The 23,220-nt window shown below is 33.5% G+C and overlaps 1 protein-coding gene and 1 long non-coding RNA gene across 2 annotated transcripts; one reads left to right on the forward strand and one right to left on the reverse strand.

Moving 5' to 3' along the window:
• Positions 1 to 5,797: 5,797 nt before the first annotated feature.
• LOC146899515 (ARM repeat superfamily protein) lies at positions 5,798 to 13,388 on the reverse strand. The gene is made up of 9 exons (XM_085731249.1): positions 13,208 to 13,388; positions 12,991 to 13,113; positions 11,924 to 12,121; positions 11,332 to 11,410; positions 10,790 to 10,935; positions 9,790 to 9,903; positions 8,956 to 9,087; positions 6,202 to 6,315; positions 5,798 to 6,078 (listed from the first exon to the last, which is right to left on the reverse strand). The coding sequence occupies exons 1-9, from the start codon at positions 13,259 to 13,261 to the stop codon at positions 6,028 to 6,030; spliced, it is 1,011 nt and encodes a 336-aa protein (XP_085587375.1). The 5' UTR covers positions 13,262 to 13,388; the 3' UTR covers positions 5,798 to 6,027.
• Positions 13,389 to 19,631: 6,243 nt separating this feature from the next.
• On the forward strand, positions 19,632 to 22,710 carry LOC146899516 (uncharacterized). Its single transcript, XR_015022231.1, has 3 exons — positions 19,632 to 20,090; positions 20,235 to 21,189; positions 22,338 to 22,710. It is a non-coding gene; the product is annotated as an uncharacterized LOC146899516 (long non-coding RNA).
• The last annotated feature ends 510 nt before the right edge of the window (positions 22,711 to 23,220 follow it).

Raw genomic sequence — 23,220 nt, forward strand, 5'->3', positions numbered from 1 at the left:
TATTGTATAGTTTTGTTTTTATGCACTTTGTTGGGTATTTGGTATTGAAATGAGAATAGAGAAATGCTAGGGTCACACCCACTAACACTCTCTTTTAACACACCCAATAAAAATAAGCCATGTGTCCCATTTTTTTAATTCAATTTACCTGTTACTTACTCATCCTGTTGTTTGATTTTTTTTTTTTTGAGAGAAAAAAGAAAAAGAAAAAGAAGAAGTGTATTGCAGTTTGGATCTGAATCGCAAAAATTATTGCTCAATTGCCAGCAATATCTATGTATTGCAGTTTGATTCAATTTAACACTTGAGGCACTTTACAGAATATATAAAAACCTAGATGCAGTGCTCTCTCTCTCGTTTCACAGAAACAATGAACGGCGGTGGTGGCGGGATCTAGGATTCCGATCCAAAAAATGTACAGAAAATCATCCACAATATCATAAAATTTCAAAAAACAGCAATCCAAAGGAAATCTACTCTACCTTAAATAATGTTACATGGATCGCAATGAAACTGCTAAAAATTGTCTGTTCTTTTTCTTTTAGAAACAGGATGAGGAGGTAACAAGTAAATTGAATTAAAAAAATGGGACACATGGCTGATTTTTATTGGGTGTGGTAAAAGAGAGTGTTACTGGGTGTGACCCTAGCATTTCTCATGAGAATAACACCAATTAGGAACATTCATTTAGCATACAGACTTTTAAGGAAAATTTTCACTATTACAAATGGTGTTTCTTACTACATTTGATTGTGTTGTGGGGTATTTGAAACAGTGATTTCAATCCTACATATATAAGGTGGCATTTGATCGGAAACTAAAGTTATGGTGGTAGGATGAGTGAAAAAAACACTCAGTGGTTGACCTCGAGGTGAACCACTTGATTGTTGCCGATTATTCAATCAATTTATTAACAATAATTTCACAAAAATAGAGCAGAGGTTATCCGAAATAAGAAAAGGGTGTTGGTGTATGGTATTATAGTAATGGTGGAAGATATAAAGGGGAAAATACACTGGAGGAAATCCACTCCCGATATAAAGAGCCTTGTGGATAGAGAGAATAATACATCTTCATAGTAGTGATTGCGGTGTTATGTCTCAAGTTCGATTCTTCTTGGTATCAATTTTAGTGGGATAGTTTGACTTCTTAAAAAAAAAAAATTGTCGTGCCGTCGCTACAGAGTACTTTAGTTGTGTACCATCATAAACACCACACATAATTATAATGAAAACATTGGTTGGGAAGAGTCACATACTGCATATTTTTGTTTTAGGTAGTTCGTTTTTAAAAAAATTTGCAATGCGGCTTATAATTTAGGACGGAGAAAGTATATGATTTAACTTTTCAAATACACTTCATCAATGTAAATGTACTTTCACCAAAATACTATTTGGTTTAGCTTTTAAAACACATTTCATCTTTTTTTTTTTTTAAGGAAAACACAATTCATCTATTGAAATGTACTTTTTAGATTTTGTACTATTCACATTTCCTTTTTATCACTTCTTTCCGATCCATTCACTTTTTTCCCCTCACTCTTAACTTGTTTTTGTGATTCGGATTTGCTGATGTAGCAGAATCACAAAATCTCACATAGTTACACATGTATTGATAAGAGGACTTTTTGTAATTTATACATATGCTTATATTTTTACGCATATATTGATATGAGGGTCTTTTTTTAATTTACATACATGTCTATTTTTACTCATATATTAATAAGAGGACTTAATTTTGTTGGTAATTTATGGGGCATACAAACCTATGAAATCTTGTGATTTTCCAACATTTTACACTATTACGTCATATCCCAAAAATGGAGTGCAACGCGCGACCCCGTGCTCCTGTAGGGATATTCTGCTAGTTGAAGAAAAAAAAACTTGGATTTCTATAACTTTATATATTTGAAAAATATAAAAAACCAAGATGTAAAAATTAGTTTGTTTAAAAAATCAAGATGTAAAAGAAGAACAAAAACAACTTAAATCCCACGTAAAAGGTGTAACTAGTAAATTTTTTTATAAGCAAAATTTTATCAAAGGGAGGTACAAGGAGTACTTCAACCCCATCAACAAATATAAAGGGAACAGTGGAAAAAAAATCAATTGTAACTCATACAAGCCACTGGGTCATACCACCGATCCGAAAAGTACACCTTGTTTTTTTGAATTTGGATCTTCTCCTTCCTCTCATTCTCTCCTTCCTGCTTCACCAAGTTGTATCTATCTCTCTTTTAACAAAACTGACAGTGAGAACTTAAATCCAATATAATTAAGTGTTACAATCATTCTTCTACTGATAAGATGAAGAATACTAATGATGAGATTATAGGTCACACAGCTGTCCAATAGGAAACCTTCAAGCCTCAAAAGGATAGAATGTCTTTACAGTGACACACAACTAACTATAGTGACACCAGACATTAGCACCAAGGAATTTTTTCCGGATGCATTAAATTTCAAACCACCTCTTAAATATGGTGGTCCTTTTAGCTAATAATACATTTCTTTTGCCATTGATCGGTAACCCTTTTATCGGTTGAAAAAGAATGGTAGTCACAAGACTTGATGCCTAGACTGCCTTCAAATTTATCTAGTCGCAACTACTCGAATGCATTTCTTATAAGTTATGGCAATTCTATATAAATCCACGTATTTGAAACTTCGATGATCGTTCAATCACGATTAGTAAGTTCAAAGATGCATATTTTAATTTAAATTATATAATTCAAAATATCGAGTGTTTTGGAATGGGTCAATACCGAATCCACTAACATACCGGGTTATCCTAAGTTACTTGCTCGTAAGGACCACAACATAGGCTTGCCCTATAGGCACACTCAACCATGGCCTCTAAGAAAATGGTCCAATCATGGTTTTGGGATCGTAAAACCCTGATCCTCCTGCAATAAAGCCTAACTCCGGACTAGGTGCACTATATTCTAACCCTAAAATCTCACACCTACAAACTTGCTTAATTGATTGTCAGAGTGCTTGCAAGTAAACCATCCAAAACGTGGAGTTACAGAACAACGTTCAAGTCTTTAACCCACCAACACCTTTGGACCAAAGATCTTAAGCCGGAAAGAATCTTCTTGTTGGTGTTACCAGTATGGGAGTACGAGTAGGTAGTGGCGAAGGCAATGATAATTGTCGTCGGGGTTACTACTTGACTTCATGTCTACCTGGTCCCAGTTCTTTTTGGTGCATGCATATACACAGATAGTGAAATAGGGTTTAGGGTTTGTTTGAATTTGGATTTGTTTGATCTTAATCAAACAATCACTTGTATTACAAATACATAAATGGTTGGAATAACAACTACATGAAAGCATGATCCCAACTACTCAACTAGTCTTTAAGCATCATAGAATACTTATAAGAAAGATTGCCAAACTACTCAACGCTCCTTTTCTAACATATAAAAAGTGAGTAATTAATAAACAAATAATAATTCACTTTTCATATAGGATTGTCCAAGTTAGAAAATGAAATCTGAAATTAAACTCAAGTCCTCACAGTCAAATTGATATGAATCGAACCCAAGAGCACTTTCATGTGTTGGTAGGTGATCTCTTCTAGTTTAATCAAAGGTCATGGGTTTAAATTCATGCCAGAAAATGCAGCAATGTTAAATATCTTGAAGGAGTGTTTTGCATCCTATTTCGGTCATATTAGGCTCGACTTTTTACCAACTAATTGATTAAAAATTAAAAAAAAAATAGTTAATTGTCAATTTGTCATACTGATGACAATCCGCAGGGACCATGGAAGGGTTAATACGAGATGATGTTTTTTTGGTGTGGGGACGGGAGGAAAAACTTGATGTGGAAGGAAATGGGGATGGGGACAATTTGAGTTGTGGGATGGGAAGTAGAGAAGTACTCCCCACCCCCACCCCGTCATATTGACATCCCTACTTGAACCTAACTATTTGGTTAAGTTTTTTTTTTTTTTTTGGGTTAAGTGTTACCTTTAAAATTAATTAAAAATAATAATAATTTTTTTTGAGAGATAAAAATAATAATAATAATTGAAAGGCAACATGTTTGACTTAAAAGAAACCATATGCTATAATAGGAGAATAAACATTAAAAGAACTTTATCCTTTAAAAAAATAAAGGATTTAAGTTAAATAAATAGGATAATTGAATTTATTGCCAGATAGCATTGAGGCTTTTAGATTTGACAAGTCGTGGAGCCAAAGTTAGCCTCTAAATTGTCAAAAGTTCAATTGTCGGCAATAAATGTTTGTCTAGGGTCACATTCTAGAGTACAATATCTTCATTAATAGCCAAGAAAATAATCAAGGTATTTATGTTCCTAGATAGAGGACGAATGCGACCTATTCCCGATTTGAAATTTTAACCACATATTCTTGATATGCATTAAAAGGGAATTTTAGTTTGTGGGTCAAAGGTTTAGATGAATGGCATAATGTTATAGTGTAGATGAAGTCATAAATTAAAAGGGAATGTGGGTTAAAGTTTAGATGGATGTCATAATGTTCAATAGTGTGGAATCTATCAATAATGTCAAAGAAATGACAACTCCAAAAAATGTTACAGAAGAAATTACAAGAGCACTTGACATATGACATGCTCAACGATGACATGGATCTAGGTTGTACTCCCTCCGTTTTAAAATAAGTGTCGCTTTAGCCAAAAAAAATTGTTTTAAAATGAATGTCACTTTCAGTTTCCAATGCAATAATAACTTTTTCTTTTCAATTGTACCCTCCAATTAATACTATGCACACTACTTTCAAAGTATTACTTTTAAAACCAACCAATAGTTAATAAGGATAATTTGGTAAAATAACCATTCTTTTTCTTTTAATCATTGCATTTCTTAATATCTGTGTAAACACCTAAAACGACACTCATTTTGAAATGGATGGAGTATTTAGCTTCCAAGGTAATTAAGGTTTAAATGTGGTTAATAGAGTTACACTTATTATCATGTAGATTAACAACTCTAGAAGAAGAAAAAAAAATGAGGATTTAACTGATCTCTAAAACCATTTCTTTTATTCTCTCCACTCCCTCTCAACCATCAACCCTTTATTCTGGTGTTGAGGCAGTTGAAAATAAGATGTTGAGTTTATACGAGACACTATTATGTGGCCAATAGACTAATGGCTAGGGTAAGCATAGATGATATAAGGTTGTCATATCCTCCTCAAATTTGCTATTCAATGTACTGGTATGATAAACAAATCACATTACTAATCATATCATATTTGCCTGTTCAATTTTTATCCTAAGTATAGGTTGAGCTAGTAACTTAGATTAAAAAAAAAACAAACCTCTCGGTCTCGCGTTCCAACATTCCACTCCCTCTCAACTCCTCACACACCCCTTTCAAAATTCTATCGAAACCTTTAAAATCAGGATCCCGACAAAACAACACCAAATATCCTAGAGGAGTATTTGTTACTTCTCCACTGCCACCATCAAACACTCTCATTCTGCCGCCTACACCACACTTCGATGTAATCAGCGGTAGTAACAGCCCCAGCATTTGAATTCCTGTTTGCAATGAGCTGAGGATTCATGAGATTAATCCTATAATACAAAACACATGGTTTCTTTTATGCTTCACAGCAGTTTCCATGTCTGACCTTAGGTATTTTTGTCTTCATGTTAGCAATTTTCTTTGCCTCATCTTACGTGTGGTCGTAACCACCTATGAGATACTGACACGGAAAGTCTTTGGCACGGGCAATGGAGAAATCATCAGAAAGAAGATGGGTGAGGACTCCCTCCTAAGTTTAGCAACAATGGAGGAGAATCTAAATACAACTGAAAGCTCAAACTAAACTTTAGTAACATCAAGAGCATTTACCGCTCACTCTGCGGTGTGTATAATAATTTTGACAAGCTATTCTAAGTCACATAATTTACGTATCCTAAAAGATATGGTAATTCCAAATTTAAAATGGAAAATTTGACTTGAATGACCTTTACAACACTAGAGTTCTTATGGAGATATGTGTTGAGTACATAAAACAAAAATAAAGTAACTACTCTGTCGTCTCAGTGGATGGTTCCTCCATACCGCTGCCGTTAACCAACTGGATCAAAAAAATAGAGTCAGTAACACGCAGATGATTAATTAGAAAAGCAACATAAAGATGGGGATTGTGGGGGAGGTTCAATAATTTTTCTGTTGATAAAATAGAATATCTAGTATTTACCAAGGATCCTAGTTGCTCATACGCTCCCATCACTTTTGGATCTTCCTCGTCTTCATAACCGACTTGTACTATTCTAGGCCCATTTACAGACCAAAAGGCTCTTCGACCTGCCTCCTGCAAAACAATGGCAGTTCAAAAAATCGTTCAAAAATTTAAGAGTTTAAAGATAATTAATCAAACTTTGTTTTAGCAGGGACTAAAATTATAAGTAAATTTTTTTTTATAGGGACTAAAAATGCTATTAAAATTAAGTAGGGACTAAACTTACAAGGTCGCTATTTTATAGGGACTAGAAACATAATTAACCCTAGTTTTAAAAGTAATACTTTGGAAGTAGTGTGCAGAGTATTAATTGGAGGGTACAATTGAAAAGAAAAAGTTATTATTGCATTGGAAACTGAAAGTGACATTCATTTTGAAACAATTTTTTTTGGCTAAAGCGACACTCATTTTGAAACGGAGGGAGTATTTAAATTAAGAGTGGGAGCAATCATTTAATCAAGCCAGACTGAGGTTTAAATTTCCATTGCCAAAGTAACCACTTCCAACACCCAAGGTTATCGAACTACGTGAAGTATCCATAGACTTGTAAAGTTGTAACAGTTTCCGTGATACAAGATAATAATAGCATCCATATCAAAACACAATTTACTACGTGCATAGTAAATATACATTCTAATTTAGTAATAAAGTTATGTTGAAAAACAAAACAAAATATAAGTATTCTGTAAACAACTAATAAACTAGGCATGGTTCATAGCTCCAGACCATAGACCTAATCAAAATGCATAAGTCGTAAACATGGCATCACAACTCCCAATTAAAAAATAATAACACAACTCGGCTCACAAAAATAACAAACCATCTCAACATCGATAGACAAAATGACAAATCATGAAGCTCAAAATTACTAAAAGGTGAAGGATGATGGGACTAGATTCAGCTCGTAGGGAGAGCTTTCAGTTTATAGAGTTGGTTGGGATTGTTCACCTCGTTGGAGCTGGATTCAGCCCACTGGAACTAATTTCCGGTTCATCAGTCTGTTGGGTTAATCGCAAACTTGAAACGGTATCTTTGTTCATGTTTTCTGGTTTGCGACTTTGTTTATGCTTGGAGAATATGGGCAACAATGTCCACCTCCTTTGCAGATGGGTTCACGTTTGCATTTGGGGGGAGTGGGTGTCACAACCTGTGATGCTCGACCTCGCAGCTGAGGCTTATGTTTCGTGCACTTCGGTACCTTGTCATTCATCCGTTACATTTTGGGTTTTTTAATAAGAACTGAACCACTGTCATTCTAGACATCTGGGGAAAAATAAACATTCCGCTGAAAACTCGTGGCTTAATAATAATTTTGGTCCCTCAAGTTTGCTGTAACTTTGGTCTCTAGATTTTTTCGAGCAATTTTAGTCGCTCACATTTTAATTGTTTCAATCAAGTCCTTTCATCCCTTTTCATTTATTTAATTAAAATTTACAAATGAAAATGTCAAATTGAACTAAAATTAAAAATCCCAAAGTTCTTAAAACCCTAATATCACATCCCCACTATTACAGCCCAGTGGTTAGGCTGTGATAACATTTTATGACGAATCCCGGGTTCGAACTCGGGTCACCACATTCCCCCTCCCTGTGTGTTTATTTGAGTATGTGTTGGCCACTAGGCCAATGGTAAAATAAAGGAAAAAATCCTAATAATAAATTTTAGGCTAAATTAATCCAATGGTCCCTCAACTAATTCTCAGTTTTCATTTTGGTCCCATAAGTCTTAAAATCATCATTTTAGTCCCTCAACTTCTGAAACAAATTTCAAAAACGTCCTTTCCGTCAAATAAGTAACTGTGTCGTTTTTTGATTTGATTTTAACCATTCGATTGAATGTCCATTGTATCTATAGTAAACCGTCAACACCTAATTTTTTTTTATTTTTCATCATCTTCTCTCTTCTTCTTCCTCAATCTATATCAACATTTTTTCAGAATTTTTTTTTCTTTCAAAATACAAATCCAAAGAAATACAAAAAAACACAAAAATACCAATTTTTTCCATCTCCTATCATACTCAATTCCATAAACCCAGAATCACATAAACAAATTAAACTTATGCTTCCTTAGAACCAATTAACCATACCCCTGCCTGCCCCATGATTCACATCAAGAAACAAGGACAAAAGAACTTGGGGCTTCTTTTTCAATCATTTTTAAGATCCCACAGATCCAACATCTTTACCCATTTAAAACAGTTGATGGTAGGACCGTATTTCATTAATTTTAGCGCGACTAAAATCGCTCGGAAATAATAGAGGGACCAAAGTCGCACATGGCTCAAACTACAGGGACCAAATGTGTAATTATACCACGACTCATTTAATTGTCCTTGAGCTCTCATTCCAGGTGAGTCTACATGAATCTACTTGAATGAGTTTACTCCATTTTATACACATGATTTTTGAGCAAGTTAACTACATCACGATATTTGGAGTCATAAACTCGGACAATTCTGAGTTAACATGAGAGTTCTTATACTAAACTTATGAAGTAGGGGTTATCAAATTTTAAGTACATAAGAAGTTCTAGCTAATATCCAAAGGACAAAAAAAGCAATTTTTCGATTGAGATTCTGAGAGAGACTATTGTTTCGGTGTATAATGGCCATAAGCACGTATTAGAGGAAACCATTTTGTCTTCAAATCTAGTATGTAGCAAAGAAGATAGAACAATTTAAGGGAAAAAAGAGTAAACTTTTTCAAATTTACCTGCAATAAGATCAAGTATATGGCTTCCAATACTTGAGTGCGAATTTCTGGATCATTAACAGGTTCACGTTCGATCGATAGTGCAGTCCCAAGTTCAAGTGGCATTTTTTTTCTGTCCTCCTCACTGTAGATCTGCGTAAAAATAACTATATCAATGCAAGTGACATGAGACATGAAACAGTAAACAAACTTAAGTACTCAAGATTACATTCACAGTGAAGATTTTTTAACCTCATAACAAAACAAGGACAAACCCAAATGGACACGGGAGATAATCCATTAGGATATAGAATATTGGATAATTAGAGTAGTTAAGATTTAGTTGGTAGAAGTTAATTAGTAAGTTGATAAGTTTGTTAGGTGGTTGCTAACGGTTGTTATTTTGGTTATTCTTATAAAGTCTTTAAATAATCCTCAATTGGTAGGGGAAAGATAGCTTTGAATAATTAAATTTTGCGACTAGAGAATTATCAAGTGTGAAAGGAGGGTGCTCCTTTGGGGTAGCCTTGTGTGCAAGGTTATCATCTTCATTGTAAACCTTTTGTATCGACTCTTTCAATCTCCCTACACCAATAATAAATCCTTCATTTGTTTGCAATCTTCATTCATTTGAATCTATTTTTATACCATTATTCTAGAAATTCTGCCTAGCTCAAAGAAAGGATCCTAAGAAAATCAGATAGACATAAAGCAAACTACAGGCATTATCAAGCGGAAAGTGGTTAAGTTCAATATCTTGAGAACTTAAATATCTTTCAGGCACGGTTGAACAAAATCTATTCCTCAATATGCAAACGATAATGCTTTGAGGTCAGAAAAAGTAGAGTGTATAACCTTGTTGCCGGCTACCGGAAGAAGTAATGCAGGCCAGAGAAACTCAGATACCAAAAGCAAATTCTGTAGCTGATTCTCAGCTTCAAAACAACAGTTGCGAATAGTTCCAGAGACCTGATAGCAATATCACAACAGTTTTTAGATCAGCAATGATCCAAGCTATTAAAAATTGGTCCTCGGTAAGTTTAGCCCATACAATTTTTAACATTAACGAAAATATAACTACCACTGTAAGCTTAGCCCTTGGTAATAATATCTGAATGTAATCACAAAAATCAATGCTATAGTACGAGGAAACCAGTAATTAACATAAAGCCACAACTCAAGCAAATCCATCAAGTTTAAATTCACCAGGAACCAAACAAGAGTCAAGACTCAAGACCATGTATTAGTTGCACATTATATAGTCAGTTTAAATAATCCTTGTTACAAATGATAGGTGGCAGAAAAGGGGTGACAATATAGTAGGGATTTCTATTATCTCATTTGATGCTTTTGCACTCTAGTTTTGCTTTAAAAAAAACAAGATATTAATCCTTTTAGGGGCCACAATGTTTGACTTAGCCAAGCATCAGACCATGAGCAAGGAAATCTGAGAATACAATAAATCATCTATGAAGCACGGACACTGCTCAGATTAGGCGTGTTCCGGTGTCGGACACGACACACGTCCAACACCGACACGACATCGACACTTGTAATTACACTGAATTATGTGATTTTTTCAAATTATTAGTTGTGTCGGCGTGTCAGTGTCCGTGTCCGTGCTTTATAGCTCACAAGTGTTAGTGTCGGACACTTATGCACACTGACAATCTGAAGTGTCGGTGCTACATAGTAAATCATCGTATGACCACTTCTTTCAAAGCTAGTTGTAAATCAGATCAATTAAATATAGCATACTTCTAAAACACCACACCAGAATTCAAAGTAAACTATTCAAACATTTTTCCATACTAGGAAACTGAAAGCAATGAGGACGCAGTTATTTAGCATATACCCCTTTCTTTCTCAATGAACTGTTTGAATCGAACTGTCTAATTATCTGTTTCAAGAGACCCCGTTTTGGGTCGAGTAGAAGCTCCCTCCCTGCCCGCTGCTTTGTGATGTTAACAAGTATGGAACCGACATGTTCAAAAGAATCATCTGGTAAAAAACAATTTGTTGAATCAGCACGGCAATTACTGAAGAATTCTCAACATCGTCAACAGTACAACTTAAAATGACATATTTTCAGGTAATACTATACGCAAACTATTGAACACCCAAGTTATATGTTTCTCTACAATCATTATCTTTGTATTTTAAACACATTTGAATATTAATCCTCAAGTAACAGGTGCCTCATCTGCTCGGCCTAGAGAAAAGTGTTCATAATTCAATAACATACCACGAGATCCAACAGGCCACAATCAGTAGACATTAGTCTATGAACAAGGTTTAAAAAATAAGGAAAAAGTAAAATATTAAAAAAACAAAAAAAAAATAGAACTTTGACGATGCTGACGAAACAATTAGTTACATGAGTTCATCGGGACATACCATCCTTCTCATGAGTGGTTCTACAAAATGACCTCACAAGCTTCATAACATATAATCCACGCACCTTCTCATCATCAATCTGACAACCAAAAGAGAATGGTTAATTGACAGCAAGCAAGGGAAAAACAACCAATCCTTTTTTTTCTCTAATACAACAAATAAGATTACCCTGTCTACCTTCTTTAACTTTGTAAAATTCTATAGTTTTGTAATTTTTTATATTTAGCTCCTCTAAAATGAGTAATTCGGTTCAAAGGATAGAAGTAAATTACATTGATTGTTGATGAACATATCAATTATTGGTATTACGTGTACATGTAAGACAAATCAAGTATACATTGAAATACAACCCGTTGATTTGTCCATTCATTCATATTGATACTACTTACTTCATTATACTGGTCAATTAACCAGTTCAAAAGAGCCAAATCCCTTTTTTTTTTTAATGTTACCATGACCGTTATATGTAATTATAATTACAGCAAAAAATTATTTTGACAACTTCCAAAACTTCACCCATTTTGTTTTTCCCAATTGAATTGAAGGAACGGTCTAAATAACTTTCAAATGAAAATAAAAAACAAAAGCACACCTGAAGCAAGGAATCAGTACCAGCATCAAGTTGAGTGAGATTAACCAAAAGCATAACAAGCAAACGAGTGACACAACACTCAGGCTTATACAAAACATCCATTGTTGTTTCAACAAGTCTCATCTGAACCATCTCCTCCGCAAGATTCGAATTTTGCGAAAGGTTCACAAGAGCTTCAGCAGCAGCCTCAGAAACTTCCTGAAACAACACGCCCCATCATCATCAACTCCAAAACAATCAATAATCAATACCCATAAAAAAAAATGATACCATATTTTTGTATATCCTTTTTTTTTTTCCTTCTAATTTTACTCTTAATTTAAACTATTTTGTCTACAATTTTATCCATCTATACTCAACCAAATAACTAAAGCACTAAACTTAGCCAAAGTGCATATAGGTCCTCTTTGGATAAACAACTTAATTTGCAACTTCTATTAAAAAAAAAAAAAAAACTTAATTTGCAACTTATATCATAAGCACTTATGTGTAAGCTATTTATATAACAAAATATAAAATTAAATTAAAGGTCTATTTGGATTCACTTATTTTTGAGTTTATGTAAATAAATAAGCTTTTATGTTAATTCATAAGTTCTTACTAACGAAAACTATATCTTCTCATAAACTGTTTTTTCATAAACTACATTGACAAGCTTATGAATACGTAAAAGCTTGTTTATTTGCATAAACTCAAAAATATGCCAAACCAAACAGGCCCTAAATTGTTCTCGTATAAGCTATAAGTTGTTTCATGAGTTATCTTAGAGGCTTATAAAAATAAGCTGAAACCAACTTATCAACATGTCATACGCTGTTTTCACAAGTTCTACCAAACAATCTCGCAAAAGTTTATATCAAAAGATAAACTCAAATATGTCAATCCAAGTAGACACATAGTACTGTTCTCACTTTTTCTCTCTCAAAGACAGTGTTTTTAAAGATGTAGGTTTTTCACACCCCTTTTCGTATGCTCTTTCTCCGTGAAGTTGTGTTTACGAGTATTGGTTCTGCCATCCAAAAAGGCCTAGTGGCGCAGTGTAATTCTATAATCGTGTTTTTGGTTACCTTGGGCGCAGTTAAGAGACGGGACAAAGCCGAAATCAAGCTTTTTGATTGGTTAGCTAAAGAATGTATGCCTTCCTCGGAGCCGGTTAATCCGCGAACTATGTCAACGGCAGCCTTCGTGATCTGTACCAGTAAACAAAAATACAGTTTAAAAACAACTGTGAAGGTGTAAAATTGAAGTGGAATTAAAAAAGGAGAAGTTAGTTTGATTGATTACCTGTGGTGATGGAGAAGATAAGAAGCTCACTAGTTCTTCAAGCTCCGTCGCCATTCTTTCTTACTACTCTCCCTCCCTCGCCGTAACTGTTTTACAAAAGCCTTTTTGTTTGGATTGATACGACACCGTTTTTACTTGTTGCTACCAAGATGGAAAAGTTGCTCAAAACGCCCTATATGTTCAATTGCTCATAGGCCCCCAGAAACTCATAAATGCTCCTCTTGGAACTTACCAAGGGGTTGGTACCTATGAAGCCCAGATACGGATACCGGTACGGGTACGATACGGGTACGCGAATACGCAAATTTTTTAAAATTTAGGATACGATACGGCTAGGATACGCCAACAAATTTTTTATACTAAAACTTATATGTATGTAAAATACTTGAAGAAAATAAACATTGATTAAAAGAACTCAACACAAATTTTATCTAATGTTGATTAACTGAATCATCTCTCTCTCGTTACCTTCATTCATAAGAAGTATAATTTTAAGCGGTTCATGAGAAACAATTCTAGTGATGCATATCTAAAATTGAATCATATATATCTCCACCGAATGTTTACAACATTGTCTCACTTTTTTACTCTTCATCTATTTCTAGGATACGTATCTGTGAAGTATCTTATAAGTATCCTTGTGTATCTGCGGAGTATCGTATAAGTATCCGTTAAAATATTTTTTTTAAATTTAAATAATTAATTCGGATACTTCGTGGGTGCGTATCCGCGAGTATCCGTGGAGTATCGGTATCTGATACGTATCCGGTACGGGTACGTCTTCGTTTTGGAGTATCCGGGCTTCATAGGTTGGTACCTTAGATTTGGATTTAACGATGCAATTATGCCACACGGTTATTCATCCTGTTCGTCCGATCTAAAACTAATGTCTGAGATTGATTATAGTTGATATATGATTGTCTAATCTCAACTGTCTGATTTGAAATCAATGGCTAAGATTTAAAAAGTGTCCAATTGTGTGCTTTTATAACAGCAGGGAATTTGGATCCCGGAACCTTTTCGGACCTGGGAAACAATCCAATGTTATTTTGAATAAGTTAAATTAGTTCACCCAAATTGATACCGAAGAGAATCGAACTTGAGACCTCGAGGAGGAGCGCACTCTCAGGTCCTAAGTCAATACCATCAAGTCAACCCAAGTGGGTTGAAACGATCCAATGTTCGAGACCTAGTAAGTGATCCTTCGATCGAAACATATGAAGCCAACTGGCTTGAAGACAAAAGCAAAATACAAAACACAAAAAGGGGCATGTAACACAATGTATTGACACAACCCACTCGCATACACTTAAAACATTCAAAAAAACGTAAAATCTATGTGTATTTCATTCAACATTCAAAAGTTAAAATACCCATACAAATTCAAAAAGATAAACATGTTTGAATACATTTGTACCGCCTCATCACATGCCCTTACAAGTGGCGATAAACTATCTGTTGGCATCATTTTATCCAACTGGAGTACCAACATACGTCGTTCAACGGACGCATCTGGCGACGTTCATCTTAGGGATTGAAGGTCATGTTGTCGACCTTTAGGTTATCAAAGAAGGTGTTGTAATTGTTCGGTGACATGTGGGCCCTTGTCAGGAAAATAAAACTACACTTACTTGCCCCCCTATGCCATTTATGCCTATATGAGGATGCATTTTGGTTTTGTGCCTATAGGAGAATGCATTTTAGTTTTGTGTAATGGACCCATTATTTTTCAGTGTTGCATGATGTCTATCTTTTCTGATCTTATTGAAGATATAATGGAAGTTTTCATGGATAATTTTTCTGTGTATGATTCTAGTTTTGATAATTGTTTGGTTAATCTAGAAAAACTACTTGAAAGATATAAAAAAAAGAGTATAAAATACAGCCCAAGTACGGAAACGGGATACCCAAAACCGGTCACGGTATGGGTAAGAGTTATATTTTTTACCCCTATTATAAATGGTTACGGGTATGGTGATACATGAATCCCAACATGTTCATAGAAGGCAAAATCTGCCATCGCCCTACCTCGATGTCATGTCTATTGATAAGAGATATTCTGTAATATCCCGTTCGTCGGTTAATGGAAATTTTATCTGTTAAATGTATCAGAGGACTAAGATTCATGGAAAGCGAGGATGACGAAAATGTTAAGTACGAGGGAAGCTAATATTATGTGATATCAGTTAAGCATGGACTTATGTATCAGTGTCAGGTAAACGCGACTAAGGCGAAGGGTATTTTGGGTATTTGCACACAAGGGAGTATATAAGCAAGTTTGGTTCCAAAATATTCATTTTCCCATTTCACTTCTCTCTCTAGGTTTTGGAAAAACATTTCTCTCCTCCTTCTCTCTAGATTTGCGCCTCCCTCGTTAGGGTTGAGCTTGAACAAGATGGATCAAAGCTTGTTAGGTGCTGCAAACATCATGTGAGTTCTTAGATAGAACCCTCCCTTGGGATTATGTGCTTATTTTGCAAGAAAACATGAATTATGTTAAGATTAGGAAATATGAGAATTTTATACCCTTGCCTTAATCTTGATTTGTACATGTTAATATTGCTATGAAAGATGTTTTATTATGTATATATATGTTGCTGGATGTTTTGGTGCATTGCAGGAACCATTAGGATGAGTTTTGGGTCAAAAATTGCAATATTTGTACCACAGACCCGAAGAACCACGCTATTAGCGAAATCTACGCTAATAGCGAAATCTACGCCCCAGCTGAGCTATTAGCGCAGCTCTCTGCCCTTGGCCATGTGCTTTTGGCCTGTTGGTCCATTCTAGGGTCCGTGGTGCATTCCGAAGCTTTTCTTTCAACGTTTTATAACTTTGTAACCCCAAAACAACATCTAATCAATGCACATAACATCAAGCAATCATCGAATCAAGAATCATGGTGATCTTAACATGTACATCAAGATAGGCACAAGAGAGTTTAAGCCGATTCTTTCGGGTAGTAAGCACTAAGAAAGGGGAAGAACTAGAGCCTCGACATAGTAGTCGAGAACTAGCAAGTTAAGCAAGAAATCCTAGGATGTTAAGACGCGAAGTATATTATATTCGCACATGATTAAGAATGATAGAACAAGTATGTTAAGATGTGGATAGGATAGTTTATCTCTCCACCATGAATAAGTATGTACAAGCATGAACAAGTAGGACTTTACCATTAATCGGATCGATCAAGGTTCTGAGGTAAACATGTATGCATGATTAAGTTTAACCTATACGAACGACAAGACTATGACTTAATAAGTGTAGGTGACATGTCTCTTGTTATCCACATCAGGGGGATACAAGGGGTTCTCGTAATGAGAACGATTCAAGCCGTAAGGGACCCGCATGTCACTGAGTAAACAAGACGTAGGTGCTCGTGTCTCTTGTTATCCACGCCAGGGGGATATGGGAGGTTCTCGACCTAAGGGGAACAGTTCAAGCCGCAAGGGACCCGCACGACACCGAGGGAGTCCGATGTACGTACATCGGTCATGTATGGGATTGATCTCGGGTTACTCCACCCGGGACTATCCGTAAAATGAATCAAGATAATAATTGTTTGTTCAATGCTAACCTAATGAATGAACTTAGCTACGATTATGTTTCTCATGAATATGATAATGATATGAAATGCAAGAATGATTTCCATGCATGAATAAGTTCTAGAACAAGAGTATTAGATGTTATAGGACAAGTATAAGGCATGGAATAGAGCAAGTAAAGAATATGATACCGGTGACGATCTTAGGTTTCCCCTTATCGTCCGATTTAGAATCATGTCATGAATATGCTATGTTATTTTATGTTTAGGCCTTGTTATGTAAGCGTACACTTGGCAATGCGGTCTAGGTTCCCTCAACCGCCATGACATGTATAGATGAGAAGCCTATAACAAGTAAGATAAGATTATGACGGCTATAGTATGCACTACCGTCTAAGCATGCAAGTCCCCACACACGTATAATCAACCGCCAGGTAGTAATGTAGACACGTGGTGACCGTAGGTTTCCCTTGAGGTTGCCTATAGCCTAGGATTTAGGGGAACTCACTGAGACATTATGTCTCATCCCAATCCTTATTTGTTTCAGATAAGCTGGATGATTATGCATGTTCGTAGCCGGATGAATATTACTTCAGGGGTTCGTTCGTAAAGCTGCAGGACGTTATGGACATCGAGGATGTATTTTTATGTATGGATGAGTTGTATTGTATTATGATTTATACGAACGTGACTTGATGTAAATATTATTCATTCGGTAAAATTTTATGTTGTATATTTTTAATGTATCCAGTATCAATTTAACACACATGCTAGGCTTTCTAGATACGTCTAGTATGGGTGTTACATATTCTCTAACTTAATTAGAAATACTAGTTCGAATTCAACTCTTAGATAATGAACATTGTTAACACGGTTTTACATGATTCAAGTGATTAGTTTGTAGTTTCACAGTGACGATATTATATTCACATGAAACATGACAAATTTATAACTTGAATGAAAAATAACAAATTAATACTCCCCCTTTGTTCAAATTAATACTTTATCCGATCATATATATAAAAGAAAGTTAGGTCAATAAAAGTTGATGTATTTGATTTGAACAAAATACATAAAAAAGACCATTTGAGTATTTTTTTCGTCGCTTTTTATAATACCCATTTGTTATTTTCAACTACATTAATTATTATTTTTACCTGCAAACCCCTATTTTTTTTTGAAAGAACCTACAAACCCCTATTTATTATACATCTTTTTTATTAAATCAACAATAAATAACATGTTAAACATAAAATAACTATCTATCTTAAAAAGATAAAGTATAAAAACAATAATGGTTACAAACAACTTTAATACAAATATCAATTTTCTTAATTTCAATAAGGGTTAATAGTGTTTTACCCCCTACAATATAGGTCATTTCCAGTTTTTCCCCTATAAATTTTTTTGTTTAGATTCCGTCCTTGCAAAATAAAGATTCTCCAAAATACCCCCATGTTCCATCTGGCTGTGCAAAAATGATGATGTGGCATGTTGAATTACCTTTTTCTGATGACGTGGCGCACTGACTATATAATTAATTTTGTTTTTCATTGATACATGTGGTATTTGTTGCTATTTTTTTTAAAAAATAATATAAATTCATTTTTTATTTAGAAATAAAAAATAATTTTAAAAATCTGAAAATTAATTTTTGAAAAAAAAAAGTTCGGAAAAAAATTCATATTTTATTTTTCAAAATTAGCAAAAATAAAAATTCTGGAACTTAATTTTCAACATAAAAAAAGTTAGTAAAAAAGTTCATAATTTTTTTTACCTTGAAAATTAAGATCCAAAATTCTGGAACTTAAATTATTTTTTAGTTCTAAATTAAAAAAAAAATGAATTTCAATTTTAATTTTAATTTTTTTAAAAAATTGCCATAAATGCCACGTGTATTAATAAAAATAATGAAAAATAAAATTAATTATACAATCAAATGAGTATTTTGGAGAATCTTTATTTTACAGGTACAAAATCTAAATAAAAAAAATCGAAAATGATTTATATTACAAAGATAAATCACTACTCCATCTGTCTCTAAATAATTGTCACTTTAGCATTTTATATTTTTCTCAAAATAATTGTCACTTTAGAATACCAGTGCAGCATTTATTATTTTTTTATTATTATACCCTTATTTGTTAAGTTTCATCTAACTTAACTACTCCACTAACTACAATTAATAAATGTATTTTAGTAAATGATACACCCTCCGATCACTATTATAAGCGAAAATCTACTTTTTAGGTTCATTCAATAGATAATGTATGTGGTCCATTAAATATACCATATACATCATTTATTGAATTAACCTAAAAAGTGAAATTTTGCTTATAATAGTGACCGAAGGATGTACTAATTTTACTATTGAAATCCACACAATTAATCATTTTCTTAGTAATCGTGCACAAACTAATTTTTATTTAGAGACGGAATGAGTATTATCCTTTCTATAATTTTACAAGGAAATAATATAGAGGAATGCTAGCAACACACATTCTAACACACACTTTTCAACACACTCCTTTTGATTGGTTTAAATTCACATGGGTCCATCAAATCATATGGGTCTCGTATAAGTTTGGTAGGTTCAACGTAAATTTTAACCAATCAAAGAGAGTGTATTGAAAAGTGTGTGTTAGAATGTGTGTTGCTAGCATTTCTCAATAGTATAAGTAAATGATAAATCATACTTACTCTAAAAGCTAATTAGGTCAAGCAATTGCTTAACCCTAATTGCTATGCTAATTTCCCTCCTAAGCATCTTAACTTGGCTTCTTTAGCAAGCCTTACACGTATAATAAATGCTGCTGACTCTTACTCCTAATCATCACATCAATTTGAAATTCAAATCTTCTCTCTAATAATTACCCCACAATTTCATCCAGTACCATTCATGTTTGAATTTGAATTTTTCCCTTCCAACAACTTGCAAGTTTCCAACGTCAAGTCATTAGTGTTGAGATTAACAATGAATGTTTAGTGGTTTTCCCATGCACAGGTTTTGTTGGGCAGTCCATCCTCTCTACACGTTTTCAAATTTCAAAGCTAAAGCTCTTTCATGTCCTGATGGGCTTCCTTAAAAAAAGATCTTTATACTCTTCCCTCATGAATTCTCACCACCTATCTTATTGATCTTCTCCTTGCTCCTCTGTTTCTTTCTTTAATTCTTCCTTCACATACATAATGTTAATATCAAGATCCCTATTCCTAGGCTTATTTTTCTTCTTCTGCGTCTTCCTTTTTCACAGCAAACAACCTATTGTGATGGCAAGTTTGTTCTTCTCCAATGGACAAGGATAACATTTTGGAGACGATTCGATTTCAACAGTTTAGGTAATGCTTAGATTTGCTTCTATAATGGTATCATATCATTCACTATAAAATTGACAGCAACTAAATCATTGAATTTTGTTTAGTTTTGACATTAGAAAATTATTTGATATCAATTTTGATTTCATATGTTATTTGACTACACAGAGAGTATCAGCGAGGGGATGAGACTGCATGGTATGCTGATGGCACATTTTAAAATTGAATTTCCATTCTTTCCACCCTCTTCGCCTCCACTGCAATCCACCTTCCTCTGAAGATTGTTGCTGCGAGTAGATGAGAGAAGACCGGATCTGTCAACATCTTGGCCCAAAACACTAAAAAACTGTTATGGGTGAAGAAAAGAGATTCATCCAAGTCTGTTAACGATATTTCAATCCTTGACCGCTACTCAAACCCAGTACGTTTTCTCTCATAAAATTGTATGAATCAATTTTTTTTTAATTATTTCTGCCTTTTGAGTTTTTGACAAAATCAATATATCATGAAATAATTTTAATGAGATCATTTTAATTTTATGAAGCAATGGCAAGGAATATTTTGGAATTGTTAATTTAAGGATTTTCATATAAAGGTCTGACTAATGTTTTTGAAACCCTCCTTCCTATTGATTTTGTTTCAATTTACTGAGTGATTTGTTGTTAACATGGTGTAGTTTGTTGGTTTAATCTTGAATCGTTGTGTTTTGTTTATCTTATTATAGTCCATTAATTCTTTTCCATAATATGCATTTATCTACATAATCACACTTAGGAGTGTAGTTATATCTACTATCTATAGCGACAAAAGAGAGAAATGCAGTCCAGAATAGGAAACTCTGATTTTCAGTGACAGTGTCAGCAACAAATTTTGGTATCGTGAATTATAATTTTTTAAAGGTTTATTTCTGCAAATTTATGATTTTCAAATTGCTTTAATTCTTTAATTTACTTGGCATTATTCATGTTTGTTTATGCTGATGGATTTTGTTTACGGCAACTACCTTTCGGAATCCCTGTATGCTCTAATGTTCTTTATCATATAAACGTTGAAATTTGCCAATCGATCCTTATATGCATGGGATTTGCTTTCTTTGTCCATCAGATCAAATTTATAATTTGAGGTATAAGATTCTCTTCTTTTACATGTGGCTTTTCATATAATGTCATTACCGTAGGTTTGGTTTTCATGGACAGTAGGTTTTTGTTTCACATGCTAGAAAATTAACTATATATATTAGAACTGGCAAGAGTGTGAATAACCATCATGATTTCAGATCTAATTTTATTATTTCAAGTAACTTATTTGTCCATTCTCTATATTGAGATGTTTGTAGAATTTGAAGATGGTTATTCTAAACAATCTACCCTATAAGTTCTTGATTATTTTTTTTTTTTTTTGTAAATCCATGCAATAGTATATGATTATCAAGATTCAACCAAATGAGTCATAATTTTTAATAGGCTATAGTTATGAGGTTGTAACTTATAAAGTAGCTAAAATCCTATCATCTCAATTAGCTAATCTATGTCACAACAATCTAAGTAAAGTTTTCTTTTTGAATAAAAGTTTTGTTTGATGCATTGGTTTTAAAAGGCAATGTTTCACATGCTTTAACACTATTAATCAGGTGGAGATATAATTAAGAAATCCAATTCATGAACTGAACTTAATGTGTTGGGAAGTTGGACAGTAAGCTTTATTGTTCAGTACTTTTTTATTCTAAGTTGACTATATGCATAAACATCAGCATCAGAATTTGGTTTACTCATGTCCTGTTCTATTTGATTAAAAAAAGTGTTTGTTGATGTACAAGAGATTCAAAAATCAAGTTGGTGTTTACAACATAATAAAAGAGGTTATTTTTTATGTCAAGGTATTCAAGAGCTTATAAATTAAAAAGAATTAGCAGGAACATTGTTGTATGGTTTTGCTGTCCACCTTGCTGATCATTTCATTTCATAGGTGTATGTAATTTTTGTGTTTCTACTTTCTATGATTTTAAGTGTCAGCGGATATTTCCATGGAGCATTCTTTCGAGTTTTAATTATTTATTTCAAATCATCATGTTATATCATTTCATTTCATAGGTGTTTGTAATTTTTGTGTTTCTACTTTCTATGATTTTAAGTGTCAGCGGATATTTCCATGGAGGATTCTTTCGAGTTTTAATTATTTATTTCAAATCATCATGTTATAGTATCATAGATTTTGATCATCTGTTAAATATTATTACATCTTCACAAAACTTTCTAATATATATTCTTTCAGATCTGAAAGTGTGGCTATGGAAAGGAGAACAAATTAAGCTTCAACATAAGAAATCTTGAAAGCAACCTACTTCTCAAAAGTTATATACCAGTCATCTACAGTCCAAAAAAAAAAAACCTGCTTTTTAACCCATGTCATTTTAATTAGTGTTTTTATTTTTTTCTTCTTGACTTTTGATCGTAAGTTAATTGCAAACATGAGGCTTCACCCTTGCAATTTGATGTTCATACATGTATTATGTTTTACACATTTGTTTTGGTAATGATAAAAATATAGAGCATTAGGAATTGCTTGATTTACCTGAAATTTACACTTTCGAATTCTTACACGATGACTACACTAATGTCAATGTTATGGTTGAAACATAAAAATATTAAAGCTTCATGTTGATTTTATCTATTTAATATTGGACAAATATTTCCATAAATTGAATTCGAAACTTAAATATCTATAAACAATATTCTCATGTTCAGAATTTGCACATTCTTCCAAATTTCACAAATATTGGTATGATGTTTGTGATACTCACTCTGGTTGACAAAAAAACATAATCTTCGATTTTCCTAGATTACACTTGAAATTGAATAACTTAGTGGTAGTCCTTTTAACTAAACAATGTCATGGTTCCAAGTGCTTTAGAAAATATAAATCCGATAAATACTTAAGTTTTTTTTTTTTTTTTGCAAAAATAACTTCTTTTAATTGGTCAATAGTGAGTTTTTTCTTATTCTTATAATTGGGGGTCGAAGTGGATTTTTTTCGGTCTTATAATAGGGCTATATTAGGTAAAAAAATAAGTAGTAAATCAAACCATAAAATTATATAGATATGTTAGATCCATGCATCTCAAGATAATTACTACTTTGAGACTTTCAAATCATAA

The sequence above is a fragment of the Medicago sativa genome, chromosome 8 (assembly GCF_051527215.1).
Source record: "Medicago sativa cultivar Bolivia chromosome 8, Bolivia_mono, whole genome shotgun sequence".
NCBI classification, from domain to species: Eukaryota; Viridiplantae; Streptophyta; class Magnoliopsida; order Fabales; family Fabaceae; genus Medicago; species Medicago sativa.

Bases quoted from the DNA above. Each gene is read 5' to 3' on its own strand.
- LOC146899515 (XM_085731249.1), bottom strand. From the start codon at position 13,261: ATGGCGACGGAGCTTGAAGAACTAGTGAGCTTCTTATCTTCTCCATCA. The intron at 13,114-13,207 runs GTAATCAATCAA...TTACTGGTACAG, and splicing joins TATCTTCTCCATCACCACAG to ATCACGAAGGCTGCCGTTGA. The intron at 6,079-6,201 runs GTAAATACTAGA...TTTTTGATCCAG, and splicing joins ATGAGCAACTAGGATCCTTG to TTGGTTAACGGCAGCGGTAT.